The sequence below is a fragment of the Heptranchias perlo genome, chromosome 7, assembly GCF_035084215.1.
Source record: "Heptranchias perlo isolate sHepPer1 chromosome 7, sHepPer1.hap1, whole genome shotgun sequence".
In the NCBI taxonomy this organism is placed as follows: Eukaryota; Metazoa; Chordata; class Chondrichthyes; order Hexanchiformes; family Hexanchidae; genus Heptranchias; species Heptranchias perlo.
The window spans coordinates 21414482-21440826 of NC_090331.1; the positions used below are offsets into that span (position 1 = coordinate 21414482).

A 26345-nucleotide genomic window follows, 5' to 3' on the forward strand; every position below is an offset into this window, starting at 1 on the left:
CTTCTCTATCTTTCCTGAATACCTTGTAGCCAAGAATATTAAGTTCCCAATCCTCCCCTTCTTTGAGCCAGGTCTCTGTCATTGCCATTATATCATAGTCCCATATGGCGACTTGTGCCTGCAGCTCACCAACCTTATTTACCACGTTACGTGCATTTACACACATGCACTCCAAACTCATCTTAGACTGCCTTGCATTTGTGCCCTGTCTGATCCCTCCTATTTCTAAACTATTCTTTACTCTAGTGCTACTTGTTTCTCCCAGTCCTCTCCGTACCTTGTTTCTCCTCTCTAATGTTTCATCCTGGTGCACACCCTCCTGCCAAATTAATTTAAACCCTCTCCTACAACACTAGTTAACCTCTCCGTGAGGACTTTGGACCCAGCTCTGTTGAGGTGCAACCCGTTCATCTTGAACAGATCCCTCCTGCCCTAGAACTGGTCCCAATGCCCCAGGAATCTGAAACCCTCCCTCCTGCACCATTTCTCCAGCCAAGCATTAACCTGTTTTATCCTACTATTCCTATACTCACTAGCACATGGCACTGGGAGTAATCCAGAGATTACCTTTTGAGGTTCTGTTTTTTTTTTAACTTCCTCCCTAGCTCCTGAAACTGTGACTGCAGGACCTCAACCCTTTTCCTTCCTATGTCATTGGTTCCCACATGTACCATAACTTCTCGCTGTTCCCCTCCTCAAAATGTTCTGCACCCTCTCAGTGATGTTCTTTACCCTGGCACCGGGGAGGCAACACACCATGCGGACTCATGTCAGCGGTTGCAGAAACGCCTGTCTGTCCCCCTGACTGTTGAATCCCCTATAACCATTGCATTCCAACAATTCGCTGTGCAGTCCTTTGCCCCATGGTGCCATGCTCCGGAGTGCACTCCAAGGTGTCATCGCCCTCACCAGTATTCAATACTGAAAACCGGTGAGTGAGCGACACACTCCCGGAGGATTCCTGCATTGCCTGCCTCTTCCTACCCTGCCGGATGGCCACACACTTACTGTCCTGAGCTCTCTGTGGCTGTGGGGTGACCACCTCCTGGAACGTATGATCCAGGAAATTCTCAACCTCCTTTATGTCCTGCATTGATTCCAGCTGAAGTGTCCTGTAGTTCCCATATGGCTCAGAAATTGCAGGCAACGGGTTTCAGCTGCCCCTCCTTTCTATTTAGAGTCTACTTATATTATATATGCCTCTTACGTTATTTATATGTTTTATCTCCTATTTATATATTATTTATGTATACCAGATTCTTATTTGATACAATTTTGGATCCCTTTAGCATTAGCGTCTCTAACTTAGTTTATTTTATCCCCTTAGATACTTATCCTAAATAATTATTTGTTTATTAGTTCGCAATACTTTATTTCTAGAACTAATAAAATCACTGGAAGTTAAGATTATAGTTAGTAAATGGGTTTACCTTGATTTCAAATCAGTTAGTAAATAATTAATTTCTCTGATTCTTACTTAATTATTTCTTTATTTACCCTTTTTTAAGATAGTTATTTCTCAATCAATGATAACCAACCACAATTAATATTATAGCGTGTATACTAAATTGTCTTAGCTTAGCTTTCACGGGCTCCTCCGCTACGTCAACTGTGACGTCACTTTTGCGAATTTTCTCAGAGTTTGCTTTCCCTGCTCTCTCGATGCTCTGCTACTGCTCTGCTGTTTAAATGCTTGGGGTCACTCCCGTGGTGCTGCGTGCTCTTCTGGCGCTCTGCCGTGCTGCCGTTTAAATGCTTGGGGTCGCTCCTGTAGTGCTGCGCGCTCTTCTGGCGCTCTGCCGTGCTGCTGTTTAAATGCTTGGGGTCGCTTCCATGGTGCTGCGTGCTCTCCCAACGTTCCCTTTTTTCCAAGTGACAATTAATTTTGTCTAGTAATTAATTAAATGAGTTTCCTTCATAATCTTGAAAATGTCGATTAGATCATCTTGCTCTCTCCTTTTTTTCCAAAGAAAACAAGCTGAACCTCCTTTACCTTTCCTTATATAACTTTTAAACTCCTGATCCCTAGAATAATTTTTGTGCTCACAAATGTACTGTTTCAAGGCCTGTAAATATTCTTCCTAAGATTAGGTGAACAGAACTACATGTAGTATTCCAGATGGATTCTGACCAATGCCTTATATTTTGATTTGGTTGGTAGCAATCTTGCTTTTGAGTCAGTAGATTGTGCACTCAAGCCCCACTGTGGACTTGAGCATAAAATCTGAGATGACACTTCAATGCAGAGCTGATGCATTGGCAGTGCTGCTGTCTTTTGGATGAGTTGTTAAATGTCTGCCTGTTTAGGTTAGTGTTATCCAATGGAAATTAAAACAGTTGGTACAGTGACACCATTTTAGCCACATGCACTAATTTTAGTAGAAAATGTCTTACATACACGCAGATGATAAAGGCACATGTACTCAGGCGTTTATTTACTTAACAAACATCTACCACCATTCAGTAATCAAGGAAGTACAGCACTCAACGAGCAAAAAACACTTGCACGCTCTGCTTTTCGTCTTATTTTAATGGTCATTTGCTTTTATAAGTAATGACATTAGAAAAACTGGTGCCTACAAAGAAAATAAATCTGCATATAAGCATTTACATCTTTTAGAAATAGAGCTCCTGATATGAAGGTCTCCACTTCAGATCAATTTTGGGTTTTTTTCGTAACGGGTCTTGTGATGTTTTTTGATTTTCTTCTCCTCTCCCTCGCTTTTATGTAAATGTTAATGTGCTGAGTTTAATAAAACCCTGAGTATCTTTCTGTTCTGCTTATATGGTCAGGTTTGCAGACTATATGGCCTGATGACAAGATGGGGCCATTTGGACCTCAGGACCAGAGGTTTCAGCTACCGGGTAATATAGGGTTCGATTCCCATATTAATGGCATTACTAACCAGAAGAGAATCCCAATGCGCAGAATATTACCAGATGTGCTAACTGAGCCATTAACCAGTGAGAAGCATGAGTTCATTCTTGCACAGTTTGTCAACGAATTTCAGGCAAGAAAACACAATTTTTAATAATTTCTTTTTAGGTATGGGTTGTTGGCTTTTCATGTGATGTCAATTTTTCAACCTTCACTGATTCCCTAATAATTTGAATTTTTTGCTAGGTTTTATATCTTCTTAAAGCATTTCATGATATTAACTCGCGTTGAAATGTCTGATTCCAAGCTAGGGTTATATCAAACAATTAACATCCGTTTCCATTCTTTTTATGGAACTGGTGACCAACATTTTGTGAGAAGTGTTGTTGACCCTAGTTCTCTTTTCATTTGTATTGGTCTCTGCTAATATTTTGCTGCTATCCGTTAAATATGGCTGGCCAATTGGAGTCTCACCACACTGATCAAATTATTGTGCACATTATTGCATCCGATTCAATCACAGCAGAAGCCTGATGACATTGTAATACAAAATTCTAAGATTTTAGCTGGTTCAGTATTAACAAGACAAGTTACGTGCCTTATATGAAGTATTAAGGAGTTTTGTTTAAATGTAAACATTACTAGAGTCATTATTTAAATGTTATCTAGGAATTTTTTAACATAGTGACCACTCACAATTTCATGTCTCTGTAATAATGTTGTTGCTACAGATAGGTATCTCGGAATTTATTGTAGGGGAGGGTAAAACTGTACACTTTAGAATCCTGAAAAGAATAAAACTGTAGTTTGGACAACAATTATTAGTTGTTGCTGTGTGGGAATGGTTTTTAATGGGGATTAATTATGAGCCACATCCCTTGGTGACTTTCATTGCCTAGCCAATCTTTTTATCGTATTGTCATGTTATTATAGTATGTTATTGTAACAAAGTGTGTGTGATGAACTTATGTAATTAGAGCAGAATGAAAATTAGACTCACCATAATGATCTTGTCATCAACATTTCCAGGAGAATAATGCTTTGTTTTCCCCATTAATTCCAGGGAAATGAAGCTGAGCCTGAACCACAGCAAGTCACTACTGCAGAAAATTACTTTGAGAATGCAAAGGTGGAATGTGCAATACAAACCTGCCCAGAGCTTCTACGCAAAGGTCTGTCTTGTTTTTATTTAAAGTTTCTTTAAACTGAATTTAAGTTTTATAGAGGTAGGAAAACACATCCTTGTATTTAAAATATCCTCACACAGAAGTAGCATGTGAGTGGGTTAGCATTGCACTGTTCTGATGTGCACTTCACAAGTTTTGGAAGAAGGGTGCTTCCTTAACTGTAAATCCCCTATCCAGGATGCCTCTTTCAACACAATCCCTCTCCATCTCATGTCTTTCTCTTTATTTTCTTTTACGTAGAATGTATAGCACAGACACAGGCCATTCAGCCCAACTGGTCTGTTTATGTTCCACCCTATCAGCATAACCTTCTATTCCTTTCTCCCTCATGTGTTGATCTAGCTTCCCCTTAAATGCACCTGTGCTATTTGCCTCAACTACTCCTTGTGGTAGCGAATTCCACTTTCTGGATAAAGAAGTTTCTCCTGAATTCCCTATTGGATTTATTATGACTATCTTATATTTATGGCCCCAAGTTTTGGACTCCTCTAAGTCTACCCTATCAGACCCTTTCATAATCTTAAAGACCTCTATATGCCATTTGATGCTTTCCTAGCCATATGGCTGCTATGCTGTTCCTAACAAAATTCTGGTTAGACCACATTATTTTCTCTTACCACTGTTGGTCCATGTTTCAGTTCCACTCAGCTCACCATCATAAGCCAACTAATGCAGCGTCAGCATAGACTCAGTAAAAGCTCGAAGTCTGGTGTGAATACAACGAGAACACTTAGATTTGTTGGTTTTGTGTGTTTGGAGCCGGAGGTTTGATTCGGTTTTCATGTTCTTTCTCAGATTTTCAGTCTATGTTTCCTGAGGCTCCAGTTGCTGGATTCACAGTCCTTACAGTAACCCAAAGGAGTATTAATGATATGACTATATGGAATGAAGCAGTAGAGGTGGAACGCGAACAGCTACTGGAGAAAGTAAGTAACGAATGTTAATCTATGTATTAATGTGGGTCCAAAGGAAAATATGTAATGTGCCTGAAGAGAGAGAGTGAATTTGTAGCCTTGATCAAAAACTCCCTCAGTCTTCCCTTCCTCCTCTAATCTCCCTATGGAGTTTAAAACCCAAGTTTGACATTACCTTATCAGTATTACATGATTTACCTTGTCTTTTCCTTTACTCGCTTCAACCTTGGTAGACTTATAAGCTTCACTTAAGCTGCTCAATAGTAATTTTAAAGAATGATGACAGCCCAGGAAGTGCTGGGTGTGGCTAGCCAAATAAATGACTCTAAAATGGTGGGCAGTTGCCTATTTACTACTGGATTGGCATTCTCTTGCTTTTGTAGAACATTGTGCTGCTGTCGGTAAAATGCTGTTTGAGTGTTGTAAGTTTTAATGAATTTGAAATAAGCTGAAGGAGAATACTGTAAGAGATGTTTTAAAAGGGCCACTCTACATCTGTCAGTATACTAAAGCTTTGGTCTACCAGAAACTGATGGTAGCTGTTAGTCCCCAGCATTCTATTCCACTCAGCTTGCTGGCACTTCAATCTAAAATCTTTGTTTAAAGATTGCCAGGGAGCCAACCGTATGATCAGATAATCCAGTAATTAGCTGGAAAACTCATTACTCCTAGGCAGGCAGGAAAAGGCAGAGCACTGGCACTTGAAAGTTAAAGTGCTGATGGGGGAGAAACCGACTGGGATTATTGAGAAAAGTATCCCCCACAGTTGCTTCATGATTTCTGTCCACTTTTTTGCAGTGCCAAATCACTTGTCTTCACTATAACCATAGCTACACCTAGGAAACTCGTTTAGAACTAGAGTAGTTAGTGACTTTTCAGGTAGTTTGCAGTAATAAAGATTGTTTTTTCCTAACGTTCTGGTATTCAGTGAAGTGTCCTTTTTGAGTGATTTTATATTATTACAAGATGAAAGTTGTGCAGGAAAAACTTAGGTTGCAACTTCTGTTAAATAACATTACAAAAAGGGAACCGTGTGACTGCTGCCATGTTGGACAAGCCGCACTCACAACAGTGTTGTGCAGTTTATCCTGCAAGATAATCTTACTGCATTTCACTATGAATCAACAATGGGGGTAAACTAAGAAAAGATTAGAGAAATTGAAGTCTAGAAAGATGATTAATGGATCTCATCAAAGTAAAGTAATAAATAGCTTAAGTAAGATAAACCCAGAATACTACTACACAGTAAGTTAGGAAAACTGGATCAGAGGAGCTAAATGTAAATTAGTGAAAAGTGAACAGATACTAGTGATAGATGTTTGTAATATTCTGCCAGGTAGTGCTTCCTTGCTGCTGCCAGTAGATGGCACCCTTGTTTTTGCCAAATCTCTTGACTATCAGCTTTTTTTTTAAAGTTATAATTCTTATCACAAAAGAGCAAAATCCAGTACAAATTTTAAATAGTTTTGTATTGAACTATATGGAATCACATTATACTGAGCTCTGCAATTGTATACACATTGCATCAAACTTAATTTTACAAAGAATTATCTTTAGTGTCCAATAACCGGAGAAAAACAGGGAAGCAAGAGCAAGGACCTCAAATCCATTCCAATAAGGGAAAAATGGAAGAGCAAGTTTAGTTACATGTAATGTAATATTTAAGTTAAAACAGCTTTATTAAGTCTGTTCAATTAGCCTTAATGTTCTTGACAATATAACATTCATCTAAAAAGCTTCAAGGCAGAGCAGGATGATACTTAATGGGATATGCTCACCAACAGAATTTAATCTAATTTCTCTTTCACCTACTTAAAGTGAGCCTTTGAGGGGGTAGTGCTGTGCTGTATCATTACAATGTGCGTGGAATGGCTTTTTAAAATTCCTGTGTATTCTATTCCCTCGGTTCTGGAAAATGTAATAACACTAAGTTATTTCTCCACTAATGCTTCTAATGAAACAACTGATCCAAAGTCGTGTAAGATGAATCTGCCTTCTGGAACCAGCTGAGGTGTTGGTACTATGGTTGTAAAATTTTACTCGTGCAAGTTAACATTTGCACTGAACATAAGGACATCAGAGTATGGTAAAAGGCCATGGAGCCAATTAAAAACGTTCCTTTCATTGGGCTATGTACCATTTATACCACTCCAACAAGTTTATAGCCCACTGAAAATGTGTGATTATTATCCCCCATCCAAATTCCAGAGGAGTTTTTCTAACCTTGTGATGAGCATTCTTTATGCCAGATGTCCTGCTTTCTCTTTTATAAATGCTTCAAAAAGCAGCACCTGTAAATAGGTGAGGAACATTCAGTTCTCTGAAGTTACTTGTTGAATTTGACTTTACCCCTGAATTAAGCAGTGGCTTGTTTTATGGCATAGATTTTATTAGAATTATAAACCAGTAGACATAAATCCCTACAATAAAAACAATGTCACAATGAGGAGCAGGTCAGTTAAATTGAATGAACTGTACCTTTACATTAACCTAATAAATAAGTAAATATAAATGAAAAGTATAGCACTGATGCCTTAACTGCCATCTCTATTATATCTTTTATTACAAGTATGTGAAATTTCATCAATTAAATACTTATCCAAATAGTACAAAAATCAGTTGCTGATTGGAAATCTAAATTGTTAAAAGTTCTCTGTGAAGTTTGTGTATTGAGGACGGCAGCTTCTATTTACAATCCTCTTGGTGCATAACTTTTCTTCTCTCTATCATTATAAACAACTTCAAGATATTAATATTTTTGTTATATTTAGAATTCAGTGGGGTTTGCTAATACAGTGAAACGTGTACAATCGGATATTCCCAAAAAACGGACACTAATTAATTGACAGTCCCAAATAACTTTCATTGTAACAGATACAAGCTGCACCTTGAAACTACGAACACTTGCAAATTTCAAACTACCGACAGCGTTCAATGCACTAAGTCAGTTTACAACTTAAAACACGGGACGTGCAGGTCAGCATGAGACAGCAGCGGGTGAAAGAAACGTCTTTTATGGAATGGGGAGCTCTTCACCCAGCATCCGTAGCGACAGAGAAACCACTGTACCTCTGGAATTGAATGCTCGAGCGGCTCTATCCCAGGGATAGAGCGGTTTCTCTGCCTCTGTGTATGCGGGTAAAGCCAGGAACTGCACCGGGCAACACCACATCTCACTCCACCAGTATGTGTCAGGTACTGATGAGCTGCTAACAGCCCCTTACTCATCCCCCAGCACTTCAAACATTACATTAGCAGCTGCAGCACACGGAGGGAAGGGGACCCGGACATTAATCAGCACATTAATCCCGCCCATCCCCACAATTTGTCTGGGATCTCCCAGGCACTCCAGCCCTCCAACTGCTAATTCACATCGTGCAGGCTTCCAACGTAGCAGATCCCAGGATCACGACATCCTTCCCTCAATAGAAAAGGACCCTGGGATGGCAATGAACTGGGAAACGCAGCAAACAGAAAATGAACTGAAATCACATCCTGCTGGCAGGGCTTCAGAATTAAGCACAATCTCAGGTGAGGGCATAAAAAGAAGGAACGCTGCAGGAGATACAGCCAATCCCAAGATATTTGGCTCATCCAGTTTACAGACCATTTTTGAAATAAAGCAATCTGCAAGAAGAAAGATACCTCATGCAAATCCCTTAGGTGTCCCTGATTTGCAGGTTTCACTGTATTTATCTTTCTGTTTATCATGTAATGGTTAGTTTGGCACCTGTTGCTGTAAATGTGTAGCTTCACTATCATTTGGATACAGGTTTCAAATGTTTACGGTATTTGCTTGGCTTATTGGGTAGGAATCTCACCTGAGTCAGAAGGCTACAGGTTCAAGCCCCACACTAGGACTTGAGCACATAATCTAAGATGATATTTCAGTGCAATACTGAAAGAGTGCTGTATGGTCAGAGGTGCCCAAATAAGATCATGTGGCACTTTTTAAAAAAAAAAATAACAGATGTTCTCTTAGTGCCCTGGCCAACTCCACCAAAATAGATTAACCAGTCATTCATTTCATTGTTTTGGGAACCTTGCTGTGTGCAAATTGGCTGCCACTTTTGCCCAGAAAACACTCTTCACAACTTACTTTGTGTTATCAGCAAATTTAGCAACCATACATCCGGTCCCTTCATCCAAGTCATTGATATAGATTGTAAATAGTTGAGGCCCAAACACTGATCCCTGTGGCACTCCACTCGTTACATCTTGCCAACCTGAAAAAGACATGTAGCTTGCAAACAGAGGGATGCAGCATGCTATCTTTTCCTGGCCCATTATCAATGCTGGCAGGCTGCTGATCCAGGCCTACAGGTACTGGGCCAGTTACTTACCCCTCATTTGTAGTAGTAAACAAAAGCCAAATCAATTCACTGGCACTGTAAATAATGAAATCTCACTTAACACAAACTCACTGTTTTCAATGAGATTCTAAGCATCAGAAATAAAATACATGATTTCCAGCTCTGCTATCCTGTCACTATTTACTGAGGAGTTGACATCAAAGTCAACAGTGGCCAAGAAACATGTCCGTGGGAACATTTATCATCGTTGTGGTTTTTCTGTCTAAATTATATCACTTAGCCCATTCTATCATTTAAAAAAACATGCACGTGCAACAGCTAATGAATCTTTAATCTTCAAAAAAAAATCTTAAAATATTTTGTTTTGGATCAATTTTATAATGTTAGAATGAGTAGCCACAGTACCAAGTGCTTCTGAAACAGCTATTTTCTCAGAATTGACAACCTCAGTAATCAGAAACCACAAGTTGGACATTTAAAAACAACTAGCTTGTGACTTGAGTTAGCAAACACCCATATTTGTTATATTTAAACATTTTAGTAAATTTGTTTTAATTTTTGTCTCAGGTGAAATATGTATTGCTCAATTGAATTAAAACTATAAACATGACCATTGCTTTGATGTATTTTTGATGTGGAGATGCCGGTGATGGACTGGGGTTGACAATTGTAAACAATTTTACAACACCAAGTTATAGTCCAGCAATTTTATTTTAAATTCACAAGCTTTCGGAGGCTTCCCCCTTCGTCAGGTGAACGATGTGAAATGAGATCCTCGAAATGAAATCGCATTTATAATTCACAGAACAATGTTTGGTGAGTACAGACAGTTTTTTCAACTGCCCGTTGCCAAGGCAATCAGTGTGCAGACAGACAGGTGTTACCTGCCAGGTCTCACAGAATATACAAATCACCAAAAAAAAAACAACAAACAAAAAAAAAGAGATAGAGAGGTAGAAACATAGAAAAGACAGCAACTGACCCGTTATATTAAAAACAGATAACATTTGTTCGCTGGTTGGGTAACGTGTAGCGTGACATGAACCCAAGATCCCGGTTGAGGCCGTCCTCATGGGTGCGGAATTTGGCTATCAATTTCTGCTTGACGATTTTGCGTTGTCGTGTGTCTCGAAGGCCGCCTTGGAGAACGCTTACCCGAAGGTCGGTGGATGAATGTCCATGACTGCTGAAGTGTTCCCCGACTGGGAGGGAACCCTCCTGTTTGGCGATTGTTGCGCGGTGTCCGTTCATCCGTTGTCGCAGCGTCTGCATGGTCTCGCCAATGTACCATGCTCTGGGGCATCCTTTCCTGCAACGTATGAGGTAGACAACGTTGGCCGAGTCACAGGAGTATGAACCATGCACCTGGTGGGTGGTGTCCTCTCGTGTGATGGTGGTATCTGTGTCAATGATCTGGCATGTCTTGCAGAGGTTACCGTGGCAGGGTTGTGTGGTGAGTACAGACCATGCAGACGCTGCGACAACGGATGAACGGACACCGCGCAACAATCGCCACCACACAACCCTGCCACGGTAACCTCTGCAAGACATGCCAGATCATTGACACAGATACCACCATCACACGAGAGGACACCACCCACCAGGTGCATGGTTCATACTCCTGTGACTCGGCCAACGTTGTCTACCTCATACGTTGCAGGAAAGGATGCCCCAGAGCATGGTACATTGGCGAGACCATGCAGACGCTGCGACAACGGATGAACGGACACCGCGCAACAATCGCCAAACAGGAGGGTTCCCTCCCAGTCGGGGAACACTTCAGCAGTCATGGACATTCATCCACCGACCTTCGGGTAAGCGTTCTCCAAGGCGGCCTTCGAGACACACGACAACACAAAATCGTCGAGCAGAAATTGATAGCCAAATTCCACACCCATGAGGACGGCCTCAACCGGGATCTTGGGTTCATGTCACGCTACACGTTACCCAACCAGTGAACAAATGTTATCTGTTTTTAATACAACGGGTCAGTTGCTGTCTTTTCTATGTTTCTACCTCTCTATCTCTTTTTTTTGTTTGTTGTTTTTTTTTTTGGTGATTTGTATATTCTGTGAGACCTGGCAGGTAACACCTGTCTGTCTGCACACTGATTGCCTTGGCAACGGGCAGTTGAAAAAACTGTCTGTACTCACCAAGCATTGTTCTGTGAATTATAAATGCGATTTCATTTCGAGGATCTCATTTCACATCGTTCACCTGACGAAGGGGGAAGCCTCCGAAAGCTTGTGAATTTAAAATAAAATTGCTGGACTATAACTTGGTGTTGTAAAATTGTTTACAATTGATGTATTTTGCTATGGATCAATGGGAATGCAGATTTGCATCTGAAATTCACAATGCAGCAAGTCTTACTTTGCTTGGTCAAATCATTTGATGGCCATTGAGATTAGACCTTTTATCCAATGAAAAGAGAAAAAGACTTACAATTATATAGTGCCTTTAATGACTTCAAGACGTCCCAAAGCACTTTACAGACAATGATGTACTTTTGAAGTGTCTTCACTGTTGTAATGTAGGAAACGTGGCAGCCAATTTATGCACAGCAAGATCCCACAAACAGCAATGAGATAATGACCAGCTAATCTGTTTTTAGTGATGTTAGTTGAGGGATAAATATTGGCCAGGACACCGGGGAGAACTCTCCTACTCTTCTTCGAATAATGTCATAGGATCTTTTACGTCAACCCAAGCACCCAAAACAATAACTGAGCATTGCCAATTTTATCAGCAACAATCAAAGAATTAAATGCAAGGCTTTTTTGAAAATTCACCATTGACTGCACTGCAGAAATCTGCGGCTCATTTTCAAGTGCTGAGATGAAGTGCTAGTTATTTTTGTTGATTCTAGGGGAAAGAAAGAACGTGCATTATTCATATCCTCAGGATGTCCCAAAGCACTTATATCCAATGAATTATTTTTGATATGTAGTCACTGTCACATAGTGGTGAGGTGACTGAAGAATGAATTGATCAACTTAGTTTTATTGTTTCTTAGTTTGAATGCTACAGGAGTGGGAGAGAAGATAAAAATAAAACTACAATGGAGCAGTTTGACACATTAGCATGTCCTTTTTTGTTAGTAACCATGGACAAGTTCATAACTCATAGAACCATAGAATAGAATCATAGAATGGTTGCAGCACAGAAGGAGCCATTCGACCCATCAAGCCCATGCCGGCTGTCTGCAAGAGTAATCCAGCTCGTCCCATTCCCCCGCTCTTTCCCCATAGCCATGCAAATTTTCTCCCTTCAAGTACTTATCCAATTGCCTTTTGAAAGCCACGATTGAATCTGCCTCCACCACCCTTTCAGGCAGTGCATTCCCGATCATAACCATTCGCTGCATAAAAAAGTTTTTCCTCATGTCGCCTTTGGTTCTTTCACCAATCACCTTAAATCTACGTCCTCTGGTTCTCGACCCGTCCGCCAGTGGGAACAGTTTCTTTCTATCTCTAGACCCCTCATGATTTTGAACACCTCTATCAAATCTCTTCCCAGCTCTAAGGAGAACAACCCCAGCTTCTCCAGTCTATCCATGTAACTGAAGTCCCTCATCCCTGGAACCATTCTAGTAAATCTCTTCTGCATCCTCTAAGGCCTGCACATCCTTCCGAAAGTGCAGTGCCCAGAATTGGATACAATACCCCAGTTGTGGCCACACCAATGTTTTATAAAGGTTCATCATGACTTCCTTACTTTTGTACTCTATGCCTCTATTTATAAAGCCCAGGATCCCGTATGCTTTTTTAACCGCTTTCTCAACCTGCCATGCCACCTTCGATGACCTGTGCACATATACCCCCAGGTCTCTCTGTTCCTTTACCCCCTTTAGTTTATATTGCCTCTCCTCATTCTTCCTACCAAAATGTATCACTTCACACTTTTCTGCGTTAAATTTCATCTGCCTCATGTCTGCCCATTCCACTAGCCTGTCTATGTCCTCTTGAAGTCTATCATTATCCTCCTCACTGTTCACTACACTTCCAAGTTTTGTGTCATCTGCAAATTTTGATATTGTTCCCTGTACACCCAAGTCCAACTCATTAATATATATCAAGAAAACCAGTCATCCTAGTACCGACCCCTGGGGAACACCACTGTATACCTTCCTCCAGTCCAAAAAACAACCGTTCACCACTACTCTCTATTTCCTGTCACTTAGCCAATTTCGAATCCATGTTGCCATAGCCCATTTTATTCCATGGGCTTCAGCTCTGATGACAAGCTTATTATGTGGCACTTTATCAAACGCCTTTTGAAAGTCCATATACACCACATCAATCGCATTGCCCTCATCAGCCCTCTGTTACCTCATCAAAAAACTCAATCAAGTTAGTTAAACACGATTTGCCTTTAACAAATCCGTGCTGGCTTTCCTTAATTAATCCCCACTTGTCCAATTGACTGTTAATTTAGTCCCGGATTATCGTTTCTAAACTGGGTTAAACTGACTGGCCTGTAGTTGCTGGGTTTATCCTTACACTTGTTCAAAAGAAAGGATTTAATATTTGTAATTCACCAGTCCTCTGGCACCACCCCTGTATCTAAGGGTGATTGGCCAGTACCACCACAATTTGCACCCTTACTTCCCTCAGCAACCTAGGGTGTATCCCATCTCGACCGGGTAACTTATCTACTTTAAGTATAGCCAGCCTTTCTAGTACCACCTCTATCAATTTTTAGCCCATCCAGTATCTCAACTGCCTCCTCTTTTACTGTGACTTTGGCAGCATCTTCTTCCTTGGTAAAGATAGATGCCAAGTACTCATTTAGTAACACAGCTATGCCCTTGCCTCCATGAGTAAGTCTCCTTTTTGGTCCCTACTTGGTCCCACCCATCCTCTTACTATCCTTTTACTACTTATATGCCTATAGAAGACTTTTGGATTCCCTTTTATGTTAGTTGCCAATCTATTCTCATACTCTCTCTTTGCCCCTCTTATTTCCTTTTTCTCTTTCCCTCTGAACTTTCTATATTCAGCCTGGTTCTCAAGCTGACACCTGTTGTACGCCCCCTTTCTCTGCTTCATCTTACTCCAGGGCTGCCTGTCCTCCCAGCTATGTCATGAGGGACACAAAATGAACTGCAGGCGATTAAAATTGAATAGTTGAAAAGACTTTCTTTGGTTCAGTATAAAAAGCCTGTAGGTTGGATAGTATACTTGCATACATTCAAATATATTCTTGTAAGGATGTATCTCCTGTTCCACATATGGTAATTCCAGACACTGCAGGCACTTTTCTATTGCTAGTATGTTCAGAATGTGAACAGTAATCCCACAATCAGTGGCACATTGTAATGTGAGATGAACTCCATGCCTCTGATAGTGCCCAGCAACCAACTTTATACATGTCCTGAGAGCAAAGATTGGGTGTGCAAAAAGCACCAGCCTCCTTCTGATGGTCCACCCCCAGAAGGGGCTAGAGGCACAGAGACATACCGAAAACAGTGATCTCCACCTAAGTGCTACTCTCCGAGTCCACAAACTGGTATAAAAGAGCTTCTTTTAGAAATTCCCAACGGGAACACGCCAATGAAAGGTTGCGTGCGCCTATTTCGCAGCTTATGTTGGGTAGCACTTACCACTTGGCTCTGTATCACAATTCTAGGAAGGTGTTGTGACACAAGCAAGTACTCCAGGATGTTGTTTCTATTGTTTATCTAGTGTTTGTCAGCTTGTGAACAGATTCATTGCAGCTTAGAAAAGGTGTATGCAGTGTGTTAGTAATTGTTTTTCTTTTTGTGTTACAAATGTGGCAAGTATTTACCGGTTCTACTGGCTCAAAGTTCTACCACTTGATCACCAAGAGATTTGAAATACGTCATGTAAAACATAAAGCTCTACGTTTTCTTCAAATTTTCTCTGAAGTAGACTTCCAGTGATTCTTACCTGCTGATCACCTTGTCTTGCTTTAACCTTCTTGTGCTTTCTTTCTTCCTTGGCCATTATAATGGCAGCTATGAACATGAAATCTAAGCCAATGTAAATGAGATGAATGTTTTTTTTTACAGCAGCTGTCCAAAACCAATGTTTTTTCAAATGAATTTCAATTTACAGTAACAATGCTTGAGATCAGTGTCAATCACCTTATCCTGTTGATTTCACACTGCCTTAAATACAGAAAGTATGGTGACCTAATGTTTCCTTTGAGGTTATTAAACGATGTAGAGGTAGGCAGGTTGGAGAGGGGGGCTGTGAGGGGATACTGTCTAGTATTAAATTAACAGGATTACAACATTTTGGCATATTCACATGAATATAAGTATACAATACCTATTGATACAGATATTAAAGTATATTTGAGCAGATGACCGTGAGATAATCCTTTTTTTTTAAAGAGGTAATTCTCGGGATATGGGCGTCGCTGGCAAGGCCAGCATTTATTGCCCATCGCTATTTGCCCTCGAGAAGGTGGTAATTGGCTGCCTTCTTGAATCTCTGCAGTCCGTGTAGTGACAGTACTCTCACAATGATATTAGGTAGAGAGTTCCAGAATTTTGACCCAGCGACTATGAAAGACTGATGATATATATCTAAGTCAGAATGATGTGTGACTTGGCCCACAAATGACCCATACTGTGTCTCATACATGAAAAAATTCGGTGAAAGATCAAAAAACTAACTAATACTGCTTGACAAAATTCTATGACAGTCAGTATTTTTCAGTGTATTTTATATCAAAATTTGTTCAGTGAACAATTTTGGGATGAAAATATGTTATTGCATTGTTAAATTATCCTTGTGAAGTTTTTTTTTAAAAAGGCGTAAAAGTTCAAAGCTGAGAAAGATTGACCTTTAGGTCAACTCTGTGTCCTAATGTGGGCTGTTGATTAATGACCCAGTTCTGCTATTCTGCTGCAACATGCTACGGAAACCTTTGTTTTTTTGAAACTGAAATGTGCTTTTATAAATGCGATTTTGAGTTGGCACTAATATTTTGAGCTCTCTGGCATCTTTCAGTGGACACTTCAAACAAAAATACTTATTTAGTTCTGTACATAAAAAAAAAACTGTAGATTTTTATCTTCCATAAAGTCCATGCATTGTTTATTAGTGTAGAACTACTTCAATGGCTATTTCAGTTTTCAAGCTTGGTTTTCTATTTATATTTGAAAATCCAAATGAAGATGAAGAAAATAAGCTGGGGAAAGGTCTGAATTTTGGGAGGCCTGATGCACACAGTGAGATGTGGTAATCTGGGCTGGGATAGGGTAGCAACAGCTGCAGAGGCCTGGTATTGGAGAGGGAAGAATTAAAAAGTTTAAAACGAGACAGCATTTAAAGAAAACTGTATAGGAGGCTGAATAACTGACTGGTGGGAGCTAAGTCGACACACAGTGGGAGGTGGCATGAGTCACGGGACTTTCTGAGGAGCAATCGGGTGGTTGGGGGTAGGAGAGCAGAGCAGAGTTGGAAACGGGGTCAGGGAAACAAAAATTGTCTTTTTGTGCGGCAGCAACACAGTGGGGCAAGAGTCCCATGAAGACACTTTTTTAAAAAAATTACATGGAGGAGGGGTTTAATTTTTAGTTGTATCCAAAGACAGGGAGGGAAACAGGTGGGCAAGTAATAAAAAATAGCAGCAGGGAGGCCTAGAAGGGAAAGGGGGGGTTAAAGATATTTTAAAAATATATAAAAATGTACACCAATCAACACCATTTAGAAAGCTTACTTTCACAGAAACCAACATGTCATCGGAGCTGGAAGATGAAGCTGAGAAACCTTTGCTCCACAGTGGCCAGAGCGTGGAACTACAGTCAGACTCAAACCAATCGATGCTTTTGTGATTGAAAAGTATGACAAAGAGCCACACCCTCTAATTGGGAATATCCTATTACTACGCCACCTATAGGCAGTTGCTAATGTAACAGGGATGTGGACACAATTAAAATGAAAACACCATAAGGAATGTTGACATATCAATCTTAACACTAGTTAACCTCCCATGGTGTTGCACACATGGAGTCAAGACCAGGTGTAGCCTTGAGGTCAAGCAGGGTTAGAGGTTGGAGGGTAATTTGAAATAAAAACAGAAAATGCTGGAAATACTCAGCAGGTCAGACAGCATCTGTGGAGAAAGGAACAGAGTTAACGTTTCAGGTCGATGACCTTTCCTCAGAACGGGAAGAAGTAAAGATTAACAGTTTTTAAGCAAGTACAAAGCCGGGGAGAAGGGGAGAGGAGGTCTGATCGGATGGATAGCAGGGGTGATTAAATGGCAAAAGGGTTGATGGTGCAAGGCAAAGGGGGTGGTAATGGGACAAGTAAAGAAATTAAAAATGGGTCTAGAGGAGCTGTAAATGGCAACAACAGAACCATTACCAACACGTGCTGTCCGAAACAAATGGGAGCAGTGGTTGTGATCTGAAGTTACTGAAATCAGTGAGTTTGGAAGGTTGTAAAGTGCCTAATCGAAAGATGAGGTGCTGTTCTTCGAGCTTCTATTGAGTTTCATTGGAATAGTGTAGGAGGTCGAGGACAGAGAGGTCAATGTGGGAGTGAGACAGAGAATCAAAATGGCAAGCGACCGGAAGCTCAGGGTGACGCTTGCGGACTGAACTGAGGTGTTCAGCAAAGCGATCACCCAATCTGTGTTTGGTCTCCCCAGTGTAGAGGAGACTGCATAGTGAGCAGCGAATACAGTATACTAAATTGAAAGTAGTGCAAGTAAATCGCTGTTTCACCTGGAAGGAGTGTTTGGGGCCCCGGAGGGTGGGAAGGGAAGAGGTGAAAGGGCAAGTATTATGTCTCCTAGGGGGTAATTTGGCCAGGACATCCAGACACAATTCAGTCCCCATTTTAAAGCCATACATTCTGTAATTTGTATACAGTATTTTGGTTTTATATATTTTTTGTGTTAAAGAACAAAACTTATTGCAGTTTAGGAAGCAAACAAGTAGAGTTGGTTAGAACATAGGGGTTTCTCTACAGAGAAGGTTGAGTAGGCTGTGAAGCTGGGAGGTACTAAACTGAGGTAATACAGTGCCACCACTAGTGGGATGGTGTTTTTCTATATAATTTGTGCATGGGATCTGTTCTGCTCTGGCAAGGCCACATTTTTTTGCCCGTCCCTACTTGCTGTGAGAAGGTGGTGATGGGCTTTTTCCTTAAACCACTGCAGTACTTGTGCTGATAGTGCTCCCAAAATGCTGTTAAGTAGGGAATTCCAGGATTTTGAACCAGCAGTGTTGAAGGAATGACTATGTACATTCAAGCCAGGATGATATATGACTTGGAGATGATTGTGTTCCCATGGTAGTAGCGGTGGCTGGGCTGGCAGGTGTTGCTTGAAGACAGCGCGCTGAGTTGCTGTAGTGCATCCTGTCGATTATACCTACTGCAGGCACAGTGTGTTGGTGATGGAGGAGTTGAAAATTGGGTGCAGTGGCAGGAGCACCCATCAGATGGACTCCTGTGTCCTGGATGGTGTCAACAAATTTACGTAGGCAGTTTCCATCATAAATGTACACATAGGAACTTATAATGGAAAAAAGTTGATTTAAAAAGTGTTACAAAAACAGGAAACAAGGTTTGGTAGACGGTAGTTTTAAAAAATATATATATTACAAATACCGATGCATAATTTACTGACAATTAACTGTTGCCTAAACTTTGTTCCACTTTGAGGTGTAATTGTAGTTTCTCCTGCCTTTATGCAAAGGGAACGAAAAGCTGTTTGCATCTGTAACATATAAGGTACATTTTAATATAGAAATTAACTTAACTGCCTATTAAGACATGTTCCAATCTATTCTTTTGCATTTTGAAATACTATGTTGCTTTGGAAGTGTGTCTGCTCTTGCTTTGTAGTGGTGAGCTTCAAAGTGTAAACCCATTGTTACAACTGTGCTACTCAGATATACTGATCCTTTTCAATTCTACTTTATGCCTTCCTCTCCCCCTCAAAATATATACATTTGTCTTCTCATGCACCTGAAAGGTGTGATGGAACAGTGTAACACTGCACCTGCTGATAGTACTATGCACGCACAGATTATTAATAGCTCAGGCAAGTTGCAGAATAAAGCTCTGTACTCTGCCCAAAGAATGTGCCTTAACCACAACCTCAGAAGTGCAGCCATAACCACCAAAGTGGTATTAGTTTCACATTTTAACTACTGCGTCTAATTTTGTTAGTTTTGAGTGACAGCTAGATTTTCTATCAAACTATTTTTATTTTAGTACCTATTAGCAAAATTGAAGTTTCTACTTTAGTTTCAGTTTCTATTTTTAAAAAAAACAAACAGGAGGCACAATAAAGTTGGAAATATGTTGATTTTCATTTCATTCTCTCTCTCTCACACACACACACACACACACACACACACACAACTTAAAACAGTTTCAAATTATGCTTTAATAAGAGTCTTTTCATTATACACTACTGATGACTTCTGAGTATACTGGCTATGCTCAGTCCAGAGTCATTTCCTGCCAGGATTGGGCATGTATCTGTTAGTTCTGGTATTTGATTAGCAGCATTGTCATTTTTGTTTTTCTTGTTTACTTCAAATGTTAGTTTTAGTTTCAGCTTTCATTAACAATTTATTCCCCCTGGGTATTGATCATTTTAGTTTTTGTTAACGAAAGCCACTCTTACATATCACATCAGTGTAACATTTGCCATTTCACATTATACTGGTTGTCTTTTTGCCACTGTGAATGAGAGCATCAATTTAGTGACAGTAGGTGTTGAATTATTGGCAGTTTTATAATGTGAAGTTCAGTTCAGTAGCACCTGGGCTCAGACTACCCATGCAATTTTCTCACAGGACACTCTCAACCCAACGGAGAGGGACTTTTGTCCTAAGTATGTATTGGATTTTCAGGCTTGTGCCCCAGCAAAGAACTGTGTTTTAGTCATCAGTACCATTGTTATTCTACTATCTTTCAAATAATTTATCAAATGAATGCCAGCAACTTCTCAGAACAGTATCTTATTATTCCACCTTTTATTTTTAGCATATCTGATCAATCAGTTAACAGTCTGTAGCAAACACATCCTGTCCATGGGGGAAATAATAAGAGCCAAAATTAGTCCAGGACAAGATTGGGTTATATAGGTTTAAGTGCAGTCATAGATTGTCACTGGAATTCTCCTTTGATCTGTTGTCTCCCACCCCGCCCCAGTCTCCTCAGGTAGCAAGATGCCTAAATGGTGTGTCAGTGCAACTAAATACTACAGTCTGCGGAAACGTAAACACTGAAAATCTTGGTTGGGCCTCATCTTAAATAGTAACCAGTGAGAGTCAGTCTGGGTACAAATTTTGACAGACTTAAATCTGACTAAAAACATTATTAACATTGATTTGATGTTCTGTGTTGGGTAATTATCCAGTATAGTTGCTAGTGTTGCTAATTACCCAGACTCTGGTTTGGTCCTTTTCTTTATTTCACTTATGTTGGGTATTTTGTCGGTATGGTTAGGATTGTGCTCTGTGACAAACCTCAGCATTTCAGACTGGACTGTGTTTTCAGTGTGACAGTCAGTGCTGTCTAGAATGTGGAAGGTAAACCCCAGACATTTGCGGCTATTAATTTTGCTAACAAATAATTATAATTACATTACAAATGAACTTTTTTGGTGTTAATCCTCACGTGCTCTGTGTCAGCTTATTTTAAGCTGTGAGACTGTGGGGAGCTTTGTCTACCTGAGTTTGAATTTATATTTGTCTTCCATTTACTGATGTTAATTCCATTTACTGTCAATTATAATTGACAAAATCAAATACATTTATGTTTGTATCCATGTTTTAAAGTGCTTTTATTTTAAACTAAGTAAAGGTTATTTATTTTGCAGTTTATTAATGGTGCCAAGGAAATCTGCTATGCACTGCGCACAGAGGGTTACTGGGCTGACTTTATTGATCCTTCCTCAGGCCTCGCAGTAGGTATCCTTTAGCAATTGTTGTTAATTTCTTCATAATAGAGGAATATATGTTTGGGGCATCAAAACTCTTTGTTAGTGATTTGTCATTTCCTTTGTAATGAAGATATTTTTCATAATAGTTTTAAATTAAGTCTGTGGTTCTTTAGGATAGGATTTTTGCTTTGCAGATTTTTGGCACTAGTTTCCAGCGTTCTTATGACAGCTTGTTCTCACCACAGGGATTTGCAAAATTTCAGTTTTCTCAGATTTAAAGCTGAAGTTGAAAGGACTGAACAGATTTCTTGTCACGGCGCCCTTAACTGCTGTAATGTCTTGCGTACGTGAAGGGAATTTATGCAACCCAAGGGAATTTCAAAAATTGTGAGAAACGGGAAAGAAGAGCAACATCCATCACCCGATGAATATTTTAGGAAAGAATATTGCTGAAATCTTGCCAGTGAAGAACAGCAATGGTGCAGCTGTTTTTTGTATAGAAATGGGTGTATTTTAACGTAACAGTAGAATTGGTTGTGTAGTGGCAGGTAACATATGATAATTACACAAATATATTCATACTTCAATTAACATACTTTGGCAAATGGTGTAGCGGGAAAGAATGCATATCCAGAATCGGCCAATGAATGTTTAACAGGATATGGTTACTCTTCATGCTGCGCTGTATACAGAGGGTGAGAACCTTTGTTCTGTAGGTTGTTTTTGATGTAGTTGGGTCTGGTGGTACATCCCATACATTGACTTTTTATGTCAAAAATTAGCTTGGAAGCAGCTGTACTACTGTTTCTGTGATACACAAAGTGGTGGGGTTATTTGGAGGATAGAAGTAAATTTCCAGCCAAAATAAATCCAAAAAAGTGTAATGGGGTAGTTTTGGTTAAGAAGTAGTAGTTGCCCATTAGTAGGGCTGACTATGTTTTTCATGGAGTGCAAGTTTTCCCATGGAGTTCCTGAAGATATGGGAAGTCAGAAAGACCCAGTGATTTGAATAGAAGTCTCCTAAAATCCATATAAAGCACTTCTATGCAAATAGTTAGGTCTCCCCTGAATCATGGCGCTTCAGATGACACAAAACTTGGAAATGTCGTGAGCAGTGAGGAGGATGGTGATGGACTCCAAGAGGATATAGACCGTCTGGTGAAATGGGCGGACACGTGGGGGATGTTCCCTGATGATTGCACAGTGTTCAGTTCCATTCGCAACCCCTCAAATAATGTAGTAGCCTGAGCCTGCATACAGCAAGACCTGGACAACATCCAGGCTTGGGCTCATAAGTGGCAAGTAACATTCGCGCCAGACAAGTGCCAGGCAATGACCATCTCCAACAAGAGAGAGTCTAACCACCTCCCCTTGACATTCAACGGCATTATCATCGCCGAATCCCCCACCATCAACATCCTGGGGGTCACCATTGACCAGAAACTTAACTGGACCAGCCATATAAATACTGTGGCTATGAGAGCAGGTCAGAGGCTGGGTATTCTGTGGTGAGTGACTCACCTCCTGACTCCCCAAAGCCTTTCCACCATCTACAAGGCACAAGTCAGGAGTGTGATGGAATACTCTCCACTTGCCTGGATGAGTGCAGCTCCAACAACACTCAAGAAGCTCGACACCATCCAGGACAAAGCAGCCCGCTTGATTGGCACCCCTTCCACCACCCTAAACATTCACTCCCTTCACCACTGGCACACAGTGGCTGCAGTGTGTACCATCCACAGGATGCACTGCAGCAACTCGCCAAGGGTTCTTCGACAGCACCTCCTAAACCCGCGACCTCTACCACCTAGAAGGACAACAGCAGCAGGCACATGGGAACAACACCACTTGCACGTTCCCTCCAAGTCACACACCATCCCGACTTGGAAATATATCACCGTTTCTTCATCGTCACTGGGTTAAAATCCTGGAACTCCCTACCTAACAGCACTGTGGGAGAACCTTTACCACACGGACTGCAGCGGTTCAAGAAGGCTGCTCACCACCACCTTCTCAAGGGCAATTAGGGATGGGCAATAAATGCTGGCCTCGCCAGCGACGCCCACATCCCATGAACAAATAAAAAAAAAGATGAAATTTACCGCAGAAAAATGAGAATTGATACATTTCGGTAGGAAGAACAAGGAGAGGCAATGTAAACTAGAGGGCATAATTCTAAAAGGAATACAGGAACAGAGATCTGGGGGTATATGTGCACAGATCGTTGAAGGTGGCAGGGCAGGTTGAGAAAGTGGCAGGTTAAAAAAGCATATGGGATCCTGGGCTTTATAAATAGAGGCATAGAGTACAAAAGTAAGGAAGTCATGATGAACCTTTATAAAACACTGGTTCAATCACAACTGAAGGATTGTGTCCGGTTCTAGGCACCGCACTTTAGGAAAGAGGTGAAGGCCTTAGAGAGGGTGCAGAAATGATTTACTAGAGTGATTCGAGGGATGAGGGACTTTAGTTACATGGATAGACTGGAGAAGCTGGGATCGTCGTTCTTGGAACAGAGAAGGTTGAGAGGGGATTTAATGGAAGTGTTCAAAATCATGAAGGTTCTATTTAAATTGCTGGGTCAATCTGATTTTAAACATCTTTAGGAATTCCGTGGAAAACATATACAGTCCTCCTAATAAAGAACCAGTACTTCCTAAAAGGATATGTCAAAATTTGAAATGTTTTCTTACAGAATATATTTTCAGGATTGGCAAAGGTTAGGAGTCACCTCTAAGTCAGAAGGTCATGTGTTCAGTTTCCATCCAGGCTGACATTTAACTGCAATACTGAGGGAGTGCTGCACTGTTGAAGGTGCTGTCTTTTGGATGAGACATTAAACCTTGATGAAACATCTGCGCTCTCAGATGAACATAAAAATATCCCATGGTACTTTTTGAAAAAGAGCTGGGGAGTTCTCTGTGTCCTGGCCAATATTTATTCCTCACTAAAATAGATTATCAGGTCATTTTTCTCATTTCTGTTTGTGGGACCTTTCTGTGCGCAAATTGGCTTCTGCGTTTCCCCACATTACAACAGTGACTACACTTCAGAAGTACATCATTGGCTGTGAAGCACTTTGGGACATCCTGAGGTTGTGAAAGGTGCTATATAAATACAAGTTTGTCTGTAGAATTGCAAGTTGGTCTGTTTAAGCAGTGTCCAATTTCTTAATGCTCAGATATTTTGAGCCAGAGTGTTTACATGGATTGATGTGCAGTAAGTGTAAGTTCCCATGGAAATTTTGAGTGTTCAGGTTATAAGGATTATTTAATGGGCTCGGTCAGAATATTGCAATTTTATTTTTGTGGCTGACCCAATATCTGCATTGCCCTATCAAAAGTTTAAATATACCAGACTTGCACTCATAAGTTGAAGACTTGAAAACCTTTGAGGAATAAAATAGTATAATTGCATATGGAGCAACAACAGTTTTATATAGTGAGTATTATTTAGCATTTATTTAAATAATTGTATTAATATTTTTCTTTAATTTCTTCCAGTATTTTGGACCGTACACAAATAATACACTGTTTGAAACAGATGAGCGCTACCGGCATCTGGGTTTCCGCGTTGAGGATCTTGGCTGTTGTAAAGTTATTCAGCACACGCTTTGGGGGACACATGCATTTGTTGGAAGTCTTTTCACAAACGCACCTACAGATTGCCTTGTAATGAAGAAACTACAAGGGAGCAAACTGCCTTGATTTCAGTCTCCGTTTTAATATTAACAAGAAGTCAAAAGCCTGCTTAAAGAGCTCTATTTTATTGATGCATTCTGGTTGCTCATATATATATGGTAGTTGAAGAAGAAAGCTATAAGATGTTGAATATATCAGTGATATTTATTTTAGTTTACCTCTAATGACATTGTAAAAGACTGTGATCATGAAAAATATCTCTGGGCTATGTTCACCTGTATTCTATACAAAGGAAATGTCACTAAAGAAGTCTGTATCAGCGGTGCTCCAAGATTACGTTAGAACTGTTTACTGATGGAATTTGGCTCATTTGTTCTGTGGTTTGATCCAATTCCAGTGAGGCAGCTTATCTAGATTTCTTTCAGCAGATAATAAATTACATTTCCTAAAACTCAGCAGTATGGACACTATTGATTCTTTCCAACTTTTGTTAAGTGTGACTTTTAAAGAAAAGAAAGACTTGCATTTATATAGCGCCTTTCATAACCTCAGGACATCCCAAAGAGCTTTACAGTCAATGAAGTACTTTAAAAGTGTAGTCACTGTTGTAATGTAGGAAATGTGGCAGCCAATTTGCACGCAGCAAAGTCCCACAAACAGCAATGTGATAATGATGTGATGCTGGTTGAGGGATAAATATTGGCCAGGACATTGAGGAAAACTCCCCTGCTCTTCTTCGGAATAGTGCCGTGGGATCTTTTACGTCCACCTAAGAGGGCAGACGAGGCCTTGGTTTAACATCTCATCCAAAAGACAGCACCTCTGATAATGCAGCACTCCCTCAGTCCTGCACTTGAGTTCAGATGATGGCTTCATGACTGTCCAGCAAATTAAGCACCTCGCACAGAATGGTGTAAAACACAAAAAAGCACTTTCTATTTTAAAAAAAAAGTGTATGAGCAAATTCAAAAGCGAACAGATCTGCAGTATAAACGAAGCAGTACTGGCCAACACACATACATGCAAGAGGCTCTTCTTTCGCTCAAGTGCAGCTCTTTGACTTTCAACATGATTGACAGTAGTGCTGCTCTCTAACTGGGCTGTCACAGCAGTCACTTGCAATGCACCTGGAGCGGGAAGCACCATTTTTTTTCAACGGAGTAGGACCAACATTTTCTAGAGTGAGGTCAGGCAGTGTAGTGAGTGGACAGTGGCACAAGACAGCAGCAGTGTCAAGAGAGGAGCAGCAACCAAAGTAACAAGCGAAACCTGGTGAATTTACCAAGGCCAAGACACCAGTGGTGCTTCAAAAAATGTAACTTGTTGCTGATAATGGATTATAGGGTTTCAAACTTCATAGCAATCAAGCTTTTGGACATACCAAGTACTGTTTAATTGGATTATTTTTGGTATGAGTGAAATGAAACCTGTAAAGTTTTGTTTTAAAAATGTCTTTCTGTCCCAGTAAAATGTAAAAGTCCGTTTTTCCTTGGAGTGGAAATGAGGAAAGACAGGCTGAAATCACC

The 26345-nt window shown here is 40.4% G+C and overlaps 1 protein-coding gene across 7 annotated transcripts in view; it reads left to right on the top strand.

Moving 5' to 3' along the window:
- Nucleotides 1-25274, top strand: part of mmadhcb (metabolism of cobalamin associated Db) — a 33201-nt gene extending 7927 nt beyond the window's left edge. For 6 of the 7 annotated variants that reach the window (XM_067987164.1, XM_067987167.1, XM_067987166.1 and 3 more), the window contains 5 exons: nucleotides 2794-3011; nucleotides 3942-4050; nucleotides 4861-4991; nucleotides 21116-21202; nucleotides 24682-25274. In XM_067987164.1, coding sequence (XP_067843265.1) covers nucleotides 2794-3011; nucleotides 3942-4050; nucleotides 4861-4991; nucleotides 21116-21202; nucleotides 24682-24885 — 749 coding nt within the window. In that variant the 3' untranslated portion in view covers nucleotides 24886-25274. The remainder of the gene's footprint in view (nucleotides 1-2793; nucleotides 3012-3941; nucleotides 4051-4860; nucleotides 4992-21115; nucleotides 21203-24681) is intronic. The other variant, XM_067987171.1, reaches the window with a different exon arrangement.
- Nucleotides 25275-26345: the final 1071 nt, after the last annotated feature.